This window comes from Anolis sagrei, chromosome 6 (assembly GCF_037176765.1).
Source record: "Anolis sagrei isolate rAnoSag1 chromosome 6, rAnoSag1.mat, whole genome shotgun sequence".
In the NCBI taxonomy this organism is placed as follows: Eukaryota; Metazoa; Chordata; class Lepidosauria; order Squamata; family Dactyloidae; genus Anolis; species Anolis sagrei.
Window position 1 is genome coordinate 81,541,745 of NC_090026.1, and position 19,145 is coordinate 81,560,889.

Sequence of the window (19,145 nt, forward strand, 5' to 3'; positions counted from 1 at the left end):
GAAGGCGCTGAACAGACTGCACTCTGGCACCACGAGATGCAGAGCCAACCTTAAGAAATGGGGCTACAAAATGGAATCCACAACATGCGAGTGTGGAGAAGAGCAAACCACAGACCACCTGCTGCAATGCAGTCTGAGCCTTGCCACATACACAATGGAGGACCTTCTTGCAGCAACACCAGAGGCACTCCAAGTGGCCAGCTACTGGTTAAAGGACATTTAATCAACTACCACGCTTGCAAAGTTCGTGTTCTGTTTGTTTGTTTGTTTAAAAATGCAATGCAACTGTTTGGTTTGCTCCTAACACGATAAATAAACAAATAGGCGGCGTGGGCCCTTCCTTCCCAGCGCGCCTGACTGGCGAGGCAGGGCGCGGCCTAGGAGCCAAGGGCGCGGTGGCGCTTGTCGTCAGAGCGTGGAGATTGATGCACGACGCGTGTCTTCCTCATTGTTTTCGTCACCCATCATGCCAGGAATAAGTTGGGGGGGGGGAGATAACAATAGCCTAGTCCGGGATGGGGGTGGGTGGGGGGAGGGGGGTAAGGACTGGCTGAGGAGGAGGCCAAAAGAAGAAGACCAGCAGAGCGAGCGCGCGAGACCCTCCCTCCATCCGTCAGTCAATCCATCCTCGCGCCTTCTGAGTAAGCCCCGCCCCCTCGGCGCGCGGCTCCACATCCGGGTCCTAGCCAACGCCGCAGCTGCTGCTGTTGTTGCCGCCCGCTCGGGGCTCTTTCTCTCTCTCTGTCAGAAGGCAGGAAAGAAGGGAGGGGAAAGGCGTTGTTGTCTCCCTTGGCCTACAAGGAGGAGGAGGAGGAGAGAGAGACGACGCACGCGCGCGCGCTCTTGTGAGGGAAGGAGCGCGAGCCGCCTCTGTGTGTTGTCTCCCTCCAGACACACATCAGCGAAGATGGCGGCCGTGGTCGGAGGGCGAGCCGGCTCCTTCGGCTCCTCTTCCTCGCCGGGCCTGGTCTCGGGTTACGGCGGCAACAACAACAACAGCAGCAACAGCGGCGCCGACTCGCGGGCGGGAGGCGACGAGGACGACGGGCAGAACCTCTGGTAAGGAAGGCCTCTTCCTTCTCCTCCCTCCTCTTCCTCCTCCATCACCACCCTTTTCCGTAGAGAAGGGACCGTTGTTGCTGCACCCACCCCTCCTCTCTCCCTCTCTTGAGTCTCTATCCACGGATTTAAGAGCCCCTCCGCCATGTTGCAGCTCTCCTCTCCTTCCCTGGAGGGGCATCTCTCTCCACCCTCCTCAGGGCTCCCCTTTCTCGACATCTCCCTTGTCTCGCAGATCCTGTCAGGAAGAGGGGGGCAGGGCAAAGGAGATGGCAGAAAAGAGGGTCCCATCCTAATATCAAAAGCATTGCATGAATTAGAATAAAAATAGAAGGAGCGCAGGTGGATAAATATCTTAAGACAAAAAAACGGGCAACAGCAATGGCATTGTCTGTAGCCTCCAGCAATTCTTCCTCTGTACATGAGGCAGGGCATAGTGGACAAGCATACAGATGTGGAGTTGCTTGTTCTGCTCCACAGTCATACAAGGTGTGGTAATTCTTTTGGGTAGTGCCATTTTGCCAGGTTGTCTTTTGATCTGCCCACTCCACTTCTGAGTCTGTTCAGGGACTTCCAAGTTGCCCATTCTTGGTTTGGCCCTGGAGGAAGATCTTCGTGGGGGGCCATCCAGTTGGGATTTTCTGAGGGATACCCATGCTGTTGCTGGGGGGACACCAAGAGGAGTGGTAGTTCTCATAAAGCTTTTCCTTGATTTGAGTCTACTGGGAGGAGGCTGGTAGCCATGTAATGGATGGCTTTCACAGTGTTCAACATTATTTCTCTCACATTTAGCAGCTACTTCAGTAGATATCACAACAATACTTCCTTGTATTTCCCACCATCTCACAGGTCCTGCATCCTCAGCGAAGTGTCAACCCGTTCCCGGTCTAAGCTGCCTTCGGGGAAGAACGTAGTGCTGCTAGGTGAGTGGCTTCTCTTTTTGTCATAGCACCAAAGCCTTGCGGGGAGGGGGAGAGACACCTCCCCTTAAGAGCCATTCAGTCCAAGGCAGGAGTATACAACGCAAGCCCTCCTGACAGATGGCTATCTAGCCTTGGCCTAAAAACCTGCTCCGAGGCAGCATGTTATTACGCTGTCAAAACAAAACAATAGTTTTGAGAGGCAGATATTTCTTAGTGGTGGCCCCTCAGCTATGGAACTCATTTCCCAGTTGCAACAGGTAAAAGCTAAAGTCCTGGCTATGGAAGCAGGCATTTGGGGAGTAGTGCAATATGGAATGTGACATAAATGTAGCAACATGAATTGGCAACTATGGGTCTAGGCCAGGCATGGGCAAACTTCCAGGTGTTTTGGACTTCAGCTCCCACAATTCCGGTTGTTAGGTTAGGTTTATCTGTTTTATTTGTATTTATATGTTTTTAACTTTTTTTTATTGCGCAGTGTTTTGTATCTGTTTATTTGTATTTGTAATGCGGCATTGAATTTTGCCATAACTAAGCTGCTCTGAGTCCTCTTGGGGTGAGAAGAGCAGGGTAGAAATATAGTAAATTAATAATTATTATATTATATTAAGAAGAGCGGGGTAGAAATCTAGAAAATAAATAAATAGATATAATCAGGAAGTTCTTTCTAATTTGTTTTGTTGGACTCCCCCCCCCCCCTCTTTCCCCTGCAATTTGAATCAATTGCTCCATGTCCTAGTACAGTGGTTCTCAACCTGTGGGTCCCCAGGTGTTTTGGCCTACAACTCCCAGAAATCCCAGCCAGTTTACCAGCTGTCAGGATTTCAAGGAGTTGAAGGCCAAAACATCTGGGGACTCACAGGTTGAGAACCACTGTCCTAGTGTCTAGAACAGTGGTTCCCAACCTATGGTCTGTGGACCACCAGTGGTTCACAAGAACTAAAATATGGTCCGCAGCTTCACCATTATTACACCGTTACAATGAGAGCGACTGGTCTCGCGAAACCCTCTTATAGTGCCAAACTTATTAAATATAGTTTTCTGTGGGCGAGCAGATGATGACTACTGGATGGCATATGTTCTGTATCAGAAACTAGAGCTGGTGTAGTCTGTCCAATGCAGTTTTCTGAATCAGCACCCCAAATAACCAAACCAAATCTAAAGTTGACTGGTTTGTAACCCGTTTGGTACTAATGTTGGAGAGTGGTCCCTGGTCAAGTGGTTCCTGGTCGAAAAAAGGTTGGGAACCACTTCTCTAGAGTAGCAGAAAACAAGCCTTCCCCCCATCTGGTTTGTTTCCCCTTCTTCTCCCATCTTTTTACTTCTTTGTCAGAAGGATGGGCATCTTCTTACACAGTCACTCCAGATTAGAGTGGATGGGGGTACGTGATTGTATAGGCCTTGTAGGTTGTATTGAAGGAGGAAGGGATAGCAGGAGAGATGACTTCATGGCTCTTTTTCTGTGCTCAGCTCCATAAAATGGAATAAACGTTTGGATATAAATGTGCCAATGTATTGGCTGTCTACCATCTGTCAGGGCTTTTGAGCACCCCTTTAGCAGCCTCTCCACTGTGTTGAATGGTGTACTAAGGAGTGAGTGGGTATCTGCAGTGGACTTGGAGAGGGGGCTTATATTATATTCCACAAGGCCTGAAGGGATTGCCAGGATACTGTAAAACAAAGAGGCTTGCCAATAATCCACTCCCAGCTATGAAAAATGTATTTTTAATGTTAAATAGCTTGGGGGAAAGGTGCGACATATAAAAGCGAACCCCTTATACTACATAAAAAAGTTACAAAAAAAAAAAAACATTTTTGTGATTAAGGGCCAGGAGACTACTTTGCTAACTCTTGGGCTGGGTGGGTAACCTCTGCCTGTGAGGCCTGCCTGTGAGCACTGTCACGTTGTGTCAGCAGCCAGCCTTTCACTGACTTGCATTATGCTATGATGTCTTCACCCAGGAGATAAAGTTAGCTCCTCCTTTGCTTTTTTCTTGTCTTATTATTTGACAGTACAGATGATGCTATCATTGAAGAGAAACTGAGATTTAAATGCGTTTAGGTGCATCTGCATCAACTGGCAAGTGCTAGTACAGTGTCTCACAACCACCTGGCATACTTTGTATCTTGTACTGAATTGTGATCTGTACTCAGGTTCTGTTTTGCTTTTGGTATATAGTATATACAATATGCTTCCCTAACTATGTTTTTGATCATATATGATCAGCTACAGTGTTCTATCAAGATTATTTCGCAGAATGGGAACTAAGGATGTACTAGGAAATAGACTCAGTCATGAGTAATACTTCTGTTAGCTGTTTCAAACATCTTTTGGCCTAGTTATTGCCAAGAGACGTGCATTGGGGTTTTCACTTTTTACAGTGAAATTGACTATAAAGCTGCATGTGAAACACACTTAATATCTTCTGTTTTGTCAGCAGTTTTACAATATGAAATACTTGTAAACAAGCAGCTTGGCCTTATACTTGACATGGGAATATTAAAATATTTCCTGTACTGTTTTATGGAAATAGAACATGACGTGCCAAGGAGATGAAAATAAGCTTTGGAATGAGGACTGATGCAGATAGTATTTTAGAAGAAAATGGTGACAGATTGGAAGGCAAACACAGAAATTTGTCAAAGACAAACAATACATCTTTTACTTATTTGTTTATTTTATTAATCTGCCTTTATTTTAGTGCTAGGATTGCATATAAGGTGAATGAAAAGAGCTCATCAGTTGAATGAACAATAAAAGAATTTATAATATTAAAACAACATTAGATTGAAGCAATTTTAAAACATTTAAAATAACAGGAAATGATTATCACCTTTCTGCAAGCGCTGCTTAATTGCAAAATAGCTGTCTGAATGAAAAAGGTCCTTTCCTGTTGGAAAGGGGCAGATAGAGGAGCTGTTTAGCCTCTCATGAAAGGGAATTCCAGAGCTGCCAGTAGCCAGCAAGTTGTTCCTCTTTGTGTCTTCATCAGACTTGCCTTTGAGGATAGTAAGACAAAAAGAAGACCTTTCTTGAAAATCTCAAGAGTCAGGTGAATTCATAAACAGTGAAGTGCCAGGCTGAATCATATCAGTCTATCAGTCATTATTATTAATGTTGTTTTTATTTTTACGCCATTTTCTCCAATTAACATAGAATTAAATAATATAATTATTAAAAACAAATAAACCAACTGTTTAAAAAACTTCCTGATACCATGCAGCATCCCTTTGCCCATTCTTAAAAACTTACTGCTTTAAAAGCTTTTCTAAATATAAATGTTTTACTCTGTTTAGAATGACAACAAAGTGGGAGGGGGTTCTGAGAGTTTCCAGGGCCCAGGGGCAGCCACTGAAAAGGCCTTCTCTCACAACTCTACCAGCTGTGCTTGCGGTTGTAGTGAACTGAGAGAAGGGCCTCTTCAGAGGATTTCTGAGCTAGAACAGGATCATACAGGGAGGCATGATCTGCCAAACAGTTTGGACCTTGAACCATAAAGGGTTTTATATGCCATAACCAGCACTTTGAATTATAGCAGTTTGAAATCACTTTCATTTCCATGGCTCCTTCCTATGGAATCTTGGCAAAATTCATAGAGTTCTCTAGTATAGTTACCTGAAGTATAGTGGAGAGCTCTTTAGCAGAGACTTTGAAGCATCTTATGAAACTACAAATCCCAGGATTTTGCTATTGTGCAATATGTGTGTGTGTGTGTGTGTGTTCATAGTAAACTTTAAAAAACCTCTGTTTTTCTCCAGCATAAAGCTGCAGCTAACTAACAATTACCTTAAAGTTAGCCTAAATAAATTCACTCGGAGCGACTTCTGGATACACTTTTCTGGGACTGCAGTCTACTCCTACAAGGGTCTTTTTTGTGGGAGAAGATAGAGGATTTCTGAAGGATAAAATAACAAATATTTGGTGTGATTTTCTTAGATAATGTTACTAATTTCAAAGATCTCCAACAATGACTTAACAGGAGTTCAAATGTAACTTGCAAATTGGTCATAATGGTAAATAGTTCTAGCATTTGAATGAAGATTACATTTTTGTTATCATATTTGTGACCATTAATAGGCATATTCTCATGAATTAAATTACTTAAACGTATTGAGTGTTTGTGATAGACTTTCATTACTTCATAGCAGCTAATCCTATGTCATACTCCCTGAGGTTCTGAGCAACTGTACTTTTGTATGTTCCTCCTCAAAACTATGTTTAAAAAATGTCTGTGGGAAATACTGTAGTTGACTTTTTCTGTAAATAATTTTGTACTACTTGATATTCATTAAAACCCTATGGGAAAGAAGGAATTTAAATGTGTTGGTACAGTCAAAACAGAAGCAAGAATCTGGGAGGCCATCCCAACCTATTCTTTGCAGTTCAATTAAACCAATGGTTCTTAACCTGTCGGTTGCGGACCACCAGTGGGCTGCAAGGATGAAAATCTGGTCTGCGAGCCTCCTTCCTCTTTATTTATTTAATTTATTTGATTTCTGTTGCTTTCATGCTGCCTGCCACTTCTTCCCTGTTTCTGACCATGACATATGTTCTGTATCAGAAACTAGAGCTGATGTGGTCTATCCTATGCCATTTTTTGAATCAGCACCCTAAACCAAATCTAAAGTTGACCAAAAACTGATTTGTAACCCTTTTGATACTAATGTTGGAGAGTGGTCCCTGGTCAAAATGGCACCTGGTCAGGTGGTCCCTGGTCAAAAAAAGGTTGGGAACCACTGGATCAAAAAAACATATATGGTGAAAATACCTTTGAGACCTCACTTAAATTGGTTCTTAATCGTATTAAAAAGAAATTGACTTTGTCATCATAGTTAGCATTTCTACCAGTGTAACATGCTTGGAAGAGATCTGATAACAACATGGAGACCCATAGCACATTTCTAGTTCCCTTTAGCTATAGCTGTGATGTGTAACAGAGCTCTGTCTATACTGGTCTTCAATATCAGGTAGTACTGATTTTTAAAAACATGTTATGGGAGACCACTATAAATGAACCTGTAGGGTTTTTTTGACCAAAGGGTACTTAATTTTAGCTTCTTAAGATAACGAATAGCATCTGATTATATAGAATTATTATTTAAATAAGAATTGGTTATTGCTTAGACAAGAACTGTGGAATGCCAAAAGATACCTCTTTTGTTATTTTATTAGGATATATTTAAATTTGCTAATTTTTATTACAACAAGCTGCATACCTTTATATTATCTTCCTTTTACATATCCGTTTTCTATCCAGTGATTGTGATGTTTTAACAAGTTTCTTATTACCCCCAAAATGGGGAATTACAATGAGCCCTCCACAATTGTGAGTTTACGTGTTTCAGATTTGGTTATCCACAAATTTGATTACTATATTCTTTCTAGAAATCTTGATGTCCTGGGTGAACATGGTAAATTCCCACTGGAAGTTGACCAGAGCCTTATGCTGGCATACCTTAAGATTTCTAGAGAGGTATTCTTTCAGAAAAAAATAGTGTTTTTTTTTATTTGCAGTTTTTGTACTTCTGTGGGTGTTCTGTGGTCCTAACCTGTGCAAAATTGACGAGCCTGATGTAGTTTATTCCCTCCGTATATTGCTAGCATGCCAAAACAAGGACGTTTAAGAAGAAACATGTGAGCATGCAGATTATTCTTGAACCAATAACCTCTGACCTATCAGACCAAGACTGATGAAGCTGAATTGGGTTAATATGTTTTGTAGTTAAATGCATGGTCATAGTTGGATTCATTTAGGGTGGATAAAATTAGCATTAAAAATTAATAAGGAATAAATTGGCTTTCTACTTAATCATAATAAAGGAACTGCATATTACCATGTTAGTCCTGCAGTTGATATTTAAAATCATCTGCCACATGTACTGTGTTAAAAGCATTTTCTGTAAATGAAGAACCAATTTGTTTTCTCAAATATAAATTTAATCTTATCAGATGTAGATACTTAATATTGATGAAAATATAAATGATCTAGTTTATCAGAAAGTAGACTCTACCTGTTGGTTATGAGAATGGATTTTTTTTTGGCTGAAGTTGATGTCCTTTGCCTGAAATGCTTAGCCAGAAGCATTTTGGATTTTTTTTTTCAAATTTTGGAATATCTGTATTAGCATATAAGTGCATTTTTCATCATGTCAGAGGCAAATTGAAAATACTGCATGTTGCTTCTGGTGTGAGAGAATTGACAATTTGCAAGGACATTGTTTATGGGAGGCTTCTCATGTCCCTTTATGGGAAGCTGGGGCTGACAGACGGGAGCTCACTTTGTCTCACAGATAATAACTTCAGGTCTTCAGGTCAGCAGTTCAGCCGGCACAAGGGTACATATTTACATAGTACATAGTTACATATCTTGAATATTGGTACCAAAATTCAACATGAAATTGTGAGACAGGGCCAAGCAAAGTGAATGTGAACACAGAAAAAAGAGAAGAAAAAATATTGTCCAGTGTATGGGGTTCTATCCTGATTGGTTAACTATATTTTCTCACAGAAAATGGTAATTAAAAATATTTTTTCTTCTAGAGGATAAAAAGGAAAGGATGTAAAATATAAATTTGACAAAAGTGTAGCAAGTCTGCTTGTCAAACTGAAACCATTTAAATGGGACTGTGTTTAGCTGTAAATAAAAATGCTTTAATGATCATTGTTCAAAAATATAGGAAAATGTAGGAAGAAATATAAATTGTGAATGTAATTAAAATTGGTCTTTCTTCCTAAATTAAGTCAAATTGATTTAAATCAGTCTATCCTGGCCCCTTCCTGGATATCTTCAGGCAGGGGGAACCAAGTACTGTACACCTTTAGGGGAACCCCCCCCCCCCCCCCAATTTCTGTGTATCTTCAGGGGAAAAAACAAACAGACTGCTTAACAGGACATTCCTGGTAAGTGTGAGCTCCTCAGCACTAATTGCAGTTGTTTCTAATTAATCCAGGAAGTAGCATGGCAATGTACTTTTGTTACCCCTGAGGTTGTGCACAGTGAACCATTTTCTGGACGGTGGTGCTCGATTCTGAGTAGTATTTAAGAGCAGGAGGCATCAGCTTATATCTTATATCTTTTTTCTTTTGAAATAGCTCTGTTACTTTGCCTTTGAAATCTTAGATTTTGGTGTTTAGTCTATTTGTCTAATTCTCTTTGATCTGCACGTTACTGATACTAAGGCAACTGTTTGCTAGCTAGTTAGCTCAGTTGTTTGGATCTTTTTATTTAGATTTATTTCCTCAAGCTAGTACATCATAATTATGTAAGAAAATCTTTACTTAATGTCTGAATAATGATATGTGCTGATGTAGTTTGAAACAAAGAAGTAAATTCGTTTTCTTACTTTGTACAGGCATTGTAGTTTCTACCAATGGGGCTGTATTTGGGCTTTTCTCGGGACAGATTTTTGTATGTTACATATTATCTTTAGAGAAATAGTATAGTCAACAGATTTGTTCAATATGAATTAGTGTCTGTGGATTATAGAATGCCACTGGGTAAAATGGCATGAAATTGAGCATGACAGTTTAGGTGGCATTAACATGCCACAGTATTTCTGAAATAGAAATGTAGGATGTAGAAAAATCATACCCATTACAAAACAACTAGGAATAAGGTTATTCTAAGATAGTAGGTCGAGCAATGCCAGCAGATGGGAAGAGAGCATGTGAGAAATGCTTAGTTATTAATTTTAAATTTATTATATGCTTTTTAGTGATTGTACAAAAAATGGAGTTGAAGCCAATAATGAGCTAATTTCTTATTAGCATTTATTGGGTGAACGTGAAATAAAGAAATCAGAATTGTATGGTTCTCCACCAATGTGCAAGTCTACCGTTTTTAGTGTGCTTAAAGAATAGGGTGTGGATGTAATGTAAGTTTTTTGAGTAAACATTCACGATCTGATTGCTGGTTCCTATTACTGCTGCTAAGTTGTTCTTTCTTGTTTTAAGTTACTTCCAGTCTGTATGCATCCAGTTTTTCTATTTATTTATTTATTGTGTCATCCGCAACCAGAACATTGTATTACATTTCTAACAGAACAAAACAAACAAACAAACAGATAAAATAAAATAAAAAACACAAATTTTGCAAACTTGGTAGTTGATTAAATGTCCTTTGACCAGTATCTGGCCACTTGGAGTGCCTCTGGTGTTGCCGCAAGAAGGTCCTCCATCGTGCATGTGGCAGGGCTCAGGTTGCCTTGCAGCAGGTGGTCAGTTTTTCTATTACAAGATGGAGAAGCAATTACATGTTCATGTTAAAAGATAAAATAATTTCATGTGTGGATTTCTTTCTTGGCACATGCTTTATTATATTTAATACCGTATATTCTTTGCAGATTCTATGTAAATTATTTCATTTTTCAGGCATGTTCTCAGCTGATAGAGCAAAATAAATTTCAGTTATACTTTGCCAGTCTACTTCCTGATACTGTTTGTGCAGCCTTGGGAGTTTTATTCTTAAATAAAAGGAAGTGTTGATTTACTCTGGAACTCCCTCCCTAGGGAGATTAGGCAGGCACCCTCCCTAGCCACATTCCATAAACAACTAAAAACGTGGATGTTTTGTTGTGCCTTCGACTGATGACCCCTATGACAAACGATTGTACCATGATATGTTTTCACCATTTAATCTGAATTCCTATATTACATCATTATTAATATATGTAAGTTAAACTGAGATGATCCTGATTCTATTTAATTGCTCTGTTCTCATGATATCTCCTGTGCCATTTATGTTCCTATCCACCTTATTGAACTATTTACTCTTTAATCGATTTGTATGTTGGCCTCCCCCCCCCCCCCACCATCCAAAATTGGTTTGCTGTTGCTTGATACTTGTTTATTACTGTTATGCTGTTTGTGCTGTTTTAATTTGTAACTTGCTGTTGTCTTTGCTTTCAATCTGTATGTTGCTTGGGCTGGGCCCCATGTAAGCCACCCCGAGTCCCCTTGGGGAGATGGAGGCAGGGTAGAAAAATAAAGTTCTTCTTCTTCTTCTCTTCAAGCTGCTATCATTTCTTTTCCGCTGTGCCTTTGGTTTGCCTTGCAGAAGGATAATGTACAGACATTAGTATCTGAACCCATTGAGTTTTTGTCTTCCTTTGTTAAGGCGTCTGCTATTTTCCCCCTTTTTGGACAAATTTTGTTTTTTGAATTCTGCAGTGCAGGCTGAAGCTAGCAGTGAGACCTCAGCACAGTCTCTTTTGTGTGCTAGTGATAGTGCTAGTTACTCGTATTTTTGTTAAATCTGGGTCAGCCCAGCCTAACTTGCTATCAGGGCACACCACAGTGAATATTAATAAGTAGTATGTAGTTGTGCAGTTTCCCTTGATAGCAAGCCTCATTGAAAATGGTGGGAGAAATATCGAGTAGGCTAATCCTGGGAGCATGCTATTTTTTTCTTCATGCAGTTGGCTTTATAGACAAAAAGCTTTATATATGGGTTGAAGCAGCATCATTTAATTTGCCTTTCATATATTAAAATGTTATGTAATATGATTTGTATGAAATATAGTTCAGTGTTTAAACCTATATTTGTTAGCTCTAAAATAAGACTGGGGGTAGGGGAATGTGCATTAAGTGACTAGGTGGGTATCTGCCATCCTCAATAGGAATTTCTGTGTATTAATGTTAGGATTAGCATTGTGGTTTATGTTGATGGTTAAGGTTTCATTTGGACTTCTTTTATTTTTTTACTCTAATGAGAATGCAAATGTCTGTCTCAACTGACAACCAGAGTACGTGTACATTGCCTCTGCTTAAAAACAACAACAAAAAAACAACAAAAAACCTTCATAAGATTTATTGACAGTGCTTCTCATAATAGTCTTTACCTCAATAGCTCATTGAGTGCCTTCCAGCTTGAGAGTCTCATCTTCTTCCTTTCATTTGGAATTGTCTCCTCATAGGGTTTTCATTGTGATAGACATTTAATAAAGGTTTGCTGTGTTCCTTCTGTACAGTACTAATATGTGTTAACTGTGGTGCCCCTGCCGTTGTCCCTTTAGATCCCCTTATTACTGTTGCTGTCCAGTAGCTGGATGGCACATTTAGTGTCACTTCCCAGCAAATGTCTGTTTGACACAAGAGACCCAACAACAGCACTGCTGCCATCAGCATAGCATTTTGCCTCAAATGAGCCCACTGTCCCGCTATTGCAGAAAGGTTGCAGACCTTATTCTGTGCAGCAAATAATGCACCAGGTGGTAAAACAATAACAGATGCTTCCACAGAGTATATATCTTAAAATATTTAACCTTTTAAAATGTATACCCAGGGGAGATTAATATTTAAAACAATACCATTAAAATTTGGTCTTTCTTCATGATTATTGAACTTGAATTTAAGCTTGTACATTTCTTGGACAGGAATATTGAGTAATCATGCCAATTAAAATGCATTTATTAGAAATGTAAGAGAAGCTTGATGCTACATAAAAGCTTAATTTCAACCTTCTCATTTTCTCATAGCTTTGAAACTATATTGGGGGAAAAAGGAGAATAGCTGCAGAGCATTGAGGAAGAGCAATAGGATGATATGTTCAAATATTTCTAAGAATGAATGTTTGTATTGTATTTACTGGGCAAACATTTTTCTGCAGCGATAAGTAAATGCACAAGCATTTTCAAAATTCTCACAGTTCATTGTGAGATACTGTTTTAGATTTGACTTGCTATCAAATATTAAGATGGTCCGTTCCGAGTGGTTTATGGATCCAATGCTGCTAGCATTGCATTTGCAAAGAACTGCCCAACTGAGCTGTTTTGTGTGGTCAGAGGGCTATTACATACGAGTCCTCAAAGATAAAATACTGACAATACAACAAATCACTGTGAATAATTTGTGCAGCACTTTGCAGACAAAGTCACTCAGATCTGTCCGACATGGATCTTATTATTGATACAGTAACTGTGGCTCCTGCTTGTCCAGTGTTGATGGATAGCTTTCAATTTGTGCAGCCTGAGGATGTGTACAGGATGCTTGGAGGTGGGAGCTACTACATGTATTCCAGATCCTTGCCCTTCCTGACTGATCAAACAGGCCAGAGGGGCATTGGCAGAAGGTAGTGGTCAATGCCTCCTTGGAACAAGGCAGAATTCTAACTTGCCTAAAGGAGGCAGTTATGGGACCTACATTAAAAAAGCCCCCCCTGAACCCCTCCATAATGAATAATTGCCCAGTGTCCACCAGTCTTCCTTTTTTGAGCAAGGTTTTGGAATGTGTGGTGGCTTCCCAACTCCAGGGTTTTTGGTTGAAATGGATTATCTGGATCCATTTCAATCTGGTTTCAGACCTGGTTATGGAATAGTGATAGCTCTGGTCGCCTTGGTAGATGACCAATGGAGAAAACTGGACAATGGGAGTGTGTTAAATTAGATCACCTTCCCCAATATTGTTCTGTCTTTTTCCATGTGCTTTTTAGCAAGCTCCAAACAGGCTTTGATATGGGTTTGTTTCAGCCATTTTTGTTATTTTTTAAAGTCAGCTTTGTAGAACATCTGGATGATAGTTGCTGCCATCTCAACTGTTAATCTCTCCAGCTTCTTCAGAGCTGCTTGGGGTCTTTCCTAAGATTCTCAACACAATCACTGAGTTTGGTGGCCAAGTTGCAATTTAACTATATTACATTCTTTTTATAACCATGAATTTAAGGATGCTCTGGGGGTGTTAATAACTGCATGTCTGTACAACTTTATCCTGGATTTGTCAAATGGTTCCTTAATCGTCATCATATTTGTTTAGGTATGTTCTCTAGCAAACTGTGTGAGTTTATAAAGAAATATTTAATTTCAGGTCATTTGGTATTGGACTCTGTTCAACTACTTAATGTGAGTTTTGGGTTGCACCCATGCTTATTTGAATGTGTCAGTTTGTTTTTTCTTACCAAACTTTTGTAGCAGAATGAAAATATTTTAAACTCTCCCAACACTGAATACTATAGTATAGTAAGCAACAATACTGAGAAATGCATTTCAGTTTCAATTTGTAACACAACAAAATTAAGAAAACACAAGGAAGTATGGTGCTATCTTGCTGATGCTTCTTTCAGCTTGGCCTATGTTTTTATTTTGTATTTCTTTGTCAGATAATGTTGTTATCTTTGTATTAAGTGTATTTTATATGTTTATCTCTGAGTAAGCTACCTTGCTAAAACTATGTTCTGGGAATCTGAGCTATAAATATGAGCATGTGATAATTATACCAGGGATATGGGGGAAGAGACTTTCAGGAAATGACGTTGCTTCAAAATTTCATAGCATTTAATGTATAGCATGCAACTCTGGCAACTGGCCGAGACTAGGAGATCTCTCTGTGTGTGGGTAGGCATGTATACACACATCTATGTCTTTCCTATATATTGATTCCCTTATTTCAGGAGTACTTGTGGGTTTCTGTATTCAGGAAGTGCTGTACAGGATTACATCACACATGGGAGAGCCTCAAAATTGTCTCCCAAATAAGTGTGTATCTAAATTTTTCATCCATAACTGTAATCTTTAGAAATCTGAATCTAATGGGACTGAATCTAATGTGTTTTCTCTGCCAAGACATTTATTATAATTCTCATATTTGTTTCCTTTGGTCAACTTCTTCAAAATTCTGTGCAGGTTGCAACTAGCAGTGAAAGAATAGCATAAAATAAAAGTGTTTCAAAAAGATGGACTCAATTTGAAATCTTTGCAACTATAAATCATCCATGAGTAAAACCTTTACCACTTGAAAACATGGGGCATAGAGTTTCAAGTGATTACTGCTAGATGCCTCTCCCAGTGCAAAAACAGCCCTAGCTCCAGCCATTGCTCTGCCAGTACCAAAGAGCATTCATCATTGGTGCTGACAATTTGAAGGTACAGGCTGTTTATGTAAGAGCACAGGGCAACCATACGCATCATAGGAAAACTTGATAACCCATTAAGCCATTTGTAACTTTTTGTGCAATTGAAACATGTTGCCGTTGTGAAATATACTACTTTGAAATTGCGGCCAACATTTTGACACACCCTTTAAAATGAAGAAATTTAACTCTTTGCCATCATTTGATTCCACTGATCTTCATAATCCTTCAGAACTTGGAAGAGGGGTGTGGTAAATAAGAAATAAGCAGTGGAGATAAATAGTCAAGAAACATATCTTCATATTGTCTGTTGCATCTAGCAGCAGTTTATAAGAGAAAAGAATTGGGAAGTGGGTACTTAAAAGCTAAAATAGTATTTTATGAGTAGTTTGATCTTTATGCAATAATAACTTGCATAAGATAGCCTAATGATATGTGTAGTGTTAAAACATTTTGTACTTCTCAGTGAGTGCTTTGTTCTTCATTTTCTTTGCTATCATAGGAGTTCTTTGTCAAAAAGCTTGTATAGCTGCTACTATAGCTAATTAAAATAGCCAATATTGTTGAGTAACAGTTAAGATTGATGCTCATCAACTTCATTTTGGGGGGAAAATAAGTATACAATGCCCTTCTATGACAAATATTCATCACATTCTCATTTTATTTCTTGCATTTATAATTTTGCATTTATAATTTTGAAATGATATTACAACATTGGAAGATTTTAACAGAGTTCAAGGTCCAATTGTTTTATAATCTGATTTCTGCCTGACCCATTCTCGATAAGAGATAATTCATTAATATGTTTGTGTACAATTTTTGAATGCTTTTTAAAAATTCTTTTCACTGTGTGGAGTGCTACACTCCAGATGATGATCTGGAAATCCCGACAGGTCTTCCCACTATATGCCCATTTACTTACTCTTTGAGCATTATGTCTTGCTGTATTCTCCTTCAATTCTGTGTTGCATGATAATCAAAAAATTAATCTGATGGAAGAGTAGTATATTGTGTATAGCTAATGTGCAAATTTTATTCTTGATGAGTTGAAAAGAGATGTAGAAAACAGTTAATCTAAAACAGTTATTGCGATCATCCAGTTTTTTTCAGACTTCAGCTCTTTGAAACCCAAGCCATCGCCCAACTGTCAGAAATTCTGGAAGCTGAAGTTTCCAACATTTGGAAGACCAGGGTTTGGCAACGCTGATCCGAAAGAATAAGGACGATCTACAGTGTCATATTAATTTTCATTATTTTATGTTAACTTCCATATGGAAGTATGAAATTCATCTGATGAATAAAGTAAACAATTGTTCTGGAGGACAACACTCTACAGAATGTAGCCCATTCTGTACCATTTAAATTAGCCTGATGCCCCAGATACAGTGGAGAATCAGTGTCTTATCAGTTGAAGAAAATCAAAGTGCCAGTACAGTTTGCTAATGTTCAGAACTGTGTGTGTGTGTTCTCATCCTTTGCCTCTAGCAGCATAATTCTTTGCATGACTGAATAACAATTTGTAGCTTTTTGTTTAACTTTGTTTTTCAGATGTGGATTGCATGTAACTTTACATGAGCATTCTTTGTACAGCACAGCAAGGTGGTGTTGGGTTTGAGTATTGGGCTAGGACTCTGAAGGACCCAATATCCAGACAGCTACAGAAAAGCATTAGATTATATTGGCCAAACCACACTTTCTCAGCCATAGATGAAACAAATAGCAAATATCCTCTGAACAAATCTGTAAAGAAATTTTCATGAGAGGGGCACTTTAGGGTTGCCATAAGTTGGGAACAACATAAAAGCACAAAACAGCAACACGTACTATGCAGTATGTTATAATGTCTGACACCTAAAGGTATTAACTGCCCTAAGCCATTTCTAGCCTAAACAATTTTCACAAGTTCAAGAAAAATATATTATGCTGCAATATTAATTAGACTGTCTTTTACAATATTTCTAGGAGAAGATGGCGCTGGTAAAACCAGTTTAATTGGAAAACTTCAGGGAATTGAGGAATACAAGAAAGGAAGAGGAATGGAGTACTTGTACTTAAATGTACATGATGAAGACAGAGATGGTAAGTATCAGTTCAGATATGGGAGGAGTAAAACCTTTAAGTTGTTGATTGTCTCGGTATTTTATACGTACCAGTTAAAATTGCCTGACATTTTCACTTGTTTACGTTTTGCCTATTTTGTATTGTTTTGTTTCTGAACTTCTGCCTCCGGTCCCCCCCCCCCCCTTTTTCAACAATCTCCCTCACCATTTTTTATTTATTTTAAATTGGATTTTTCAAATCTGTTTACAAAGAAAAATAGAAAAAATGAAACTGGGAGATGGAATAAATTTTTTTGAAGTTGGAAATCTGCAAAATCCATGTTCCTGCATAGCGGAGACAGTAAAGTTTTACTATCATAGAATGATAGATAGATGGTGAATGTTTATCTTTCCAACATTGGAATATTAAGTTTTTTGGGGGAACAGCAAGAGCATGTAAGCATCAACAGTACTGGCTGTCAGTCAAATTACATGTCACACCTGTATAATCTATATATATAAATTTGTTAGGGGCATCCAACGAGGAAACAAAACTCAAAAAACCCCCAACGAAACTGTACCAAAATTGCCGTGCCCATAACACAACCCATAAGGTACAAACATATCTACTCAAAATGAAAAACAACACAACAACACACTCACAAAACGGCAAAACAACAAAACTCAAAAAACCCCAACGAAACTTAACCAAAATTGCCATGCCCATAACACAACCCACAAGGTACAAACATATCTACTCAAAATGAAAAACAACACAACAACACACTCACAAAACGGCAAAACAACAAAACTCAAAAAGCCCCAACAAAACTTAACCAAAATTGCCATGCCCATAACACAACCCACAAGGTACAAACATATCTACTCAAAATGAAAAACAACACAACAACACACTCACAAAATGGCAAAACAACAAAACTAAAAAAAAACCAACGAAACTTAACCAATATATAAATTTGTTAGGGGCATCCAACGAGGAAACAAAACTCAAAAAACCCCCAACGAAACTGTACCAAAATTGCCATGCCCATAACACAACCCACAAGGTACAAACATATCTACTCAAAATGAAAAACAACACAACACACTCACAAAACGGCAAAACAACAAAACTCAAAAAAAACCCAACGAAACTTAACCAAAATTGCCATGCCCATAACACAACCCACAAGGTACAAACATATCTACTCAAAATGAAAAACAACACAACAACACACTCACAAAACGGCAAAACAACAAAACTCAAAAAACCCCAACGAAACTTAACCAAAATTGCCATGCCCATAACACAACCCACAAGGTACAAACATATCTACTCAAAATGAAAAACAACACAACAACACACTCACAAAACGGCAAAACAACAACACTCAAAAAAACCCAACGAAACTTAACCAAAATTGCCATGCCCATAACACAACCCACAAGGTTCAAACATATCTACTCAAAATGAAAAACAACACAACAACACACTCACAAAACGGCAAATCAACAAAACTCACAAACCCCCCAACGAAACTTAACCAAAATTGCCATGCCCATAACACAACCCATAAGGTACAAACATATCTACTCAAAATGAAAAACAACACAACAACACACTCAAAAAACGGCAAAACAACTGAGCATGCGCATTGGTGCCCAGCCGCAAGTTCCCTGGCGCGCACACAGTTCCCTCTGCGGAAGCCATGCCCACTCCAAGCCCCACCGCGCCGCTTCCTGCACACACCCCCCCCCCGCACGCACACACACAACCCCACGCTCCATCACTCCCCCCGCCGCACACACACATACAACCCCACGCTCCATCACTCCCCCCACTGCCACACACACACGTGCAACCCCACTCCCCCCCGCTGCCGCACACACACACGCAACCCCACGCTCCATCACTCCCCCCGCTGCCACACACACACACACAACCTCACGCTCCATCACTCGCCTGCCCCAATCTTACCTCCTTTTACTTCATGCCACCTCCAAACCCCACCGCACCCCTTCCCGCCCTGTCAAAATCCAGGAAAGACAGGAAGGAAGGAAAGAAGGAAGAAAGAGAAAGGGAGATAAAGAAAAGGGGGAAGGAAGGAAAGTTAGAGAAAGAAGGAAGAAGAAAAGGAAAGAAAAGGAAAGATGGAAGGAAAGAAAAGAGAGACAGCAGAAGAGAAAGAAAAAGGGGGAAGGAAGGAAAGAGGTAGAGAAGGAAGAAATGAGAGACAGAGGGAGGGAAAGAAAAAGGGGGAAGTAAGGAAGGAGAGAAGGAA

General features: G+C 39.5%; 1 protein-coding gene across 1 annotated transcript in view; it reads left to right on the forward strand.

Moving 5' to 3' along the window:
* Positions 1 to 660: 660 nt before the first annotated feature.
* DYNC1LI1 (dynein cytoplasmic 1 light intermediate chain 1) overlaps positions 661 to 19,145 on the forward strand; it is a 33,975-nt gene continuing 15,490 nt past the window's right edge. Inside the window, exons 1-3 of the mRNA XM_060781864.2 lie at positions 661 to 1,059; positions 1,909 to 1,982; positions 16,787 to 16,903. Coding sequence (XP_060637847.2) covers positions 908 to 1,059; positions 1,909 to 1,982; positions 16,787 to 16,903 — 343 coding nt within the window. The 5' untranslated portion in view covers positions 661 to 907. The remainder of the gene's footprint in view (positions 1,060 to 1,908; positions 1,983 to 16,786; positions 16,904 to 19,145) is intronic.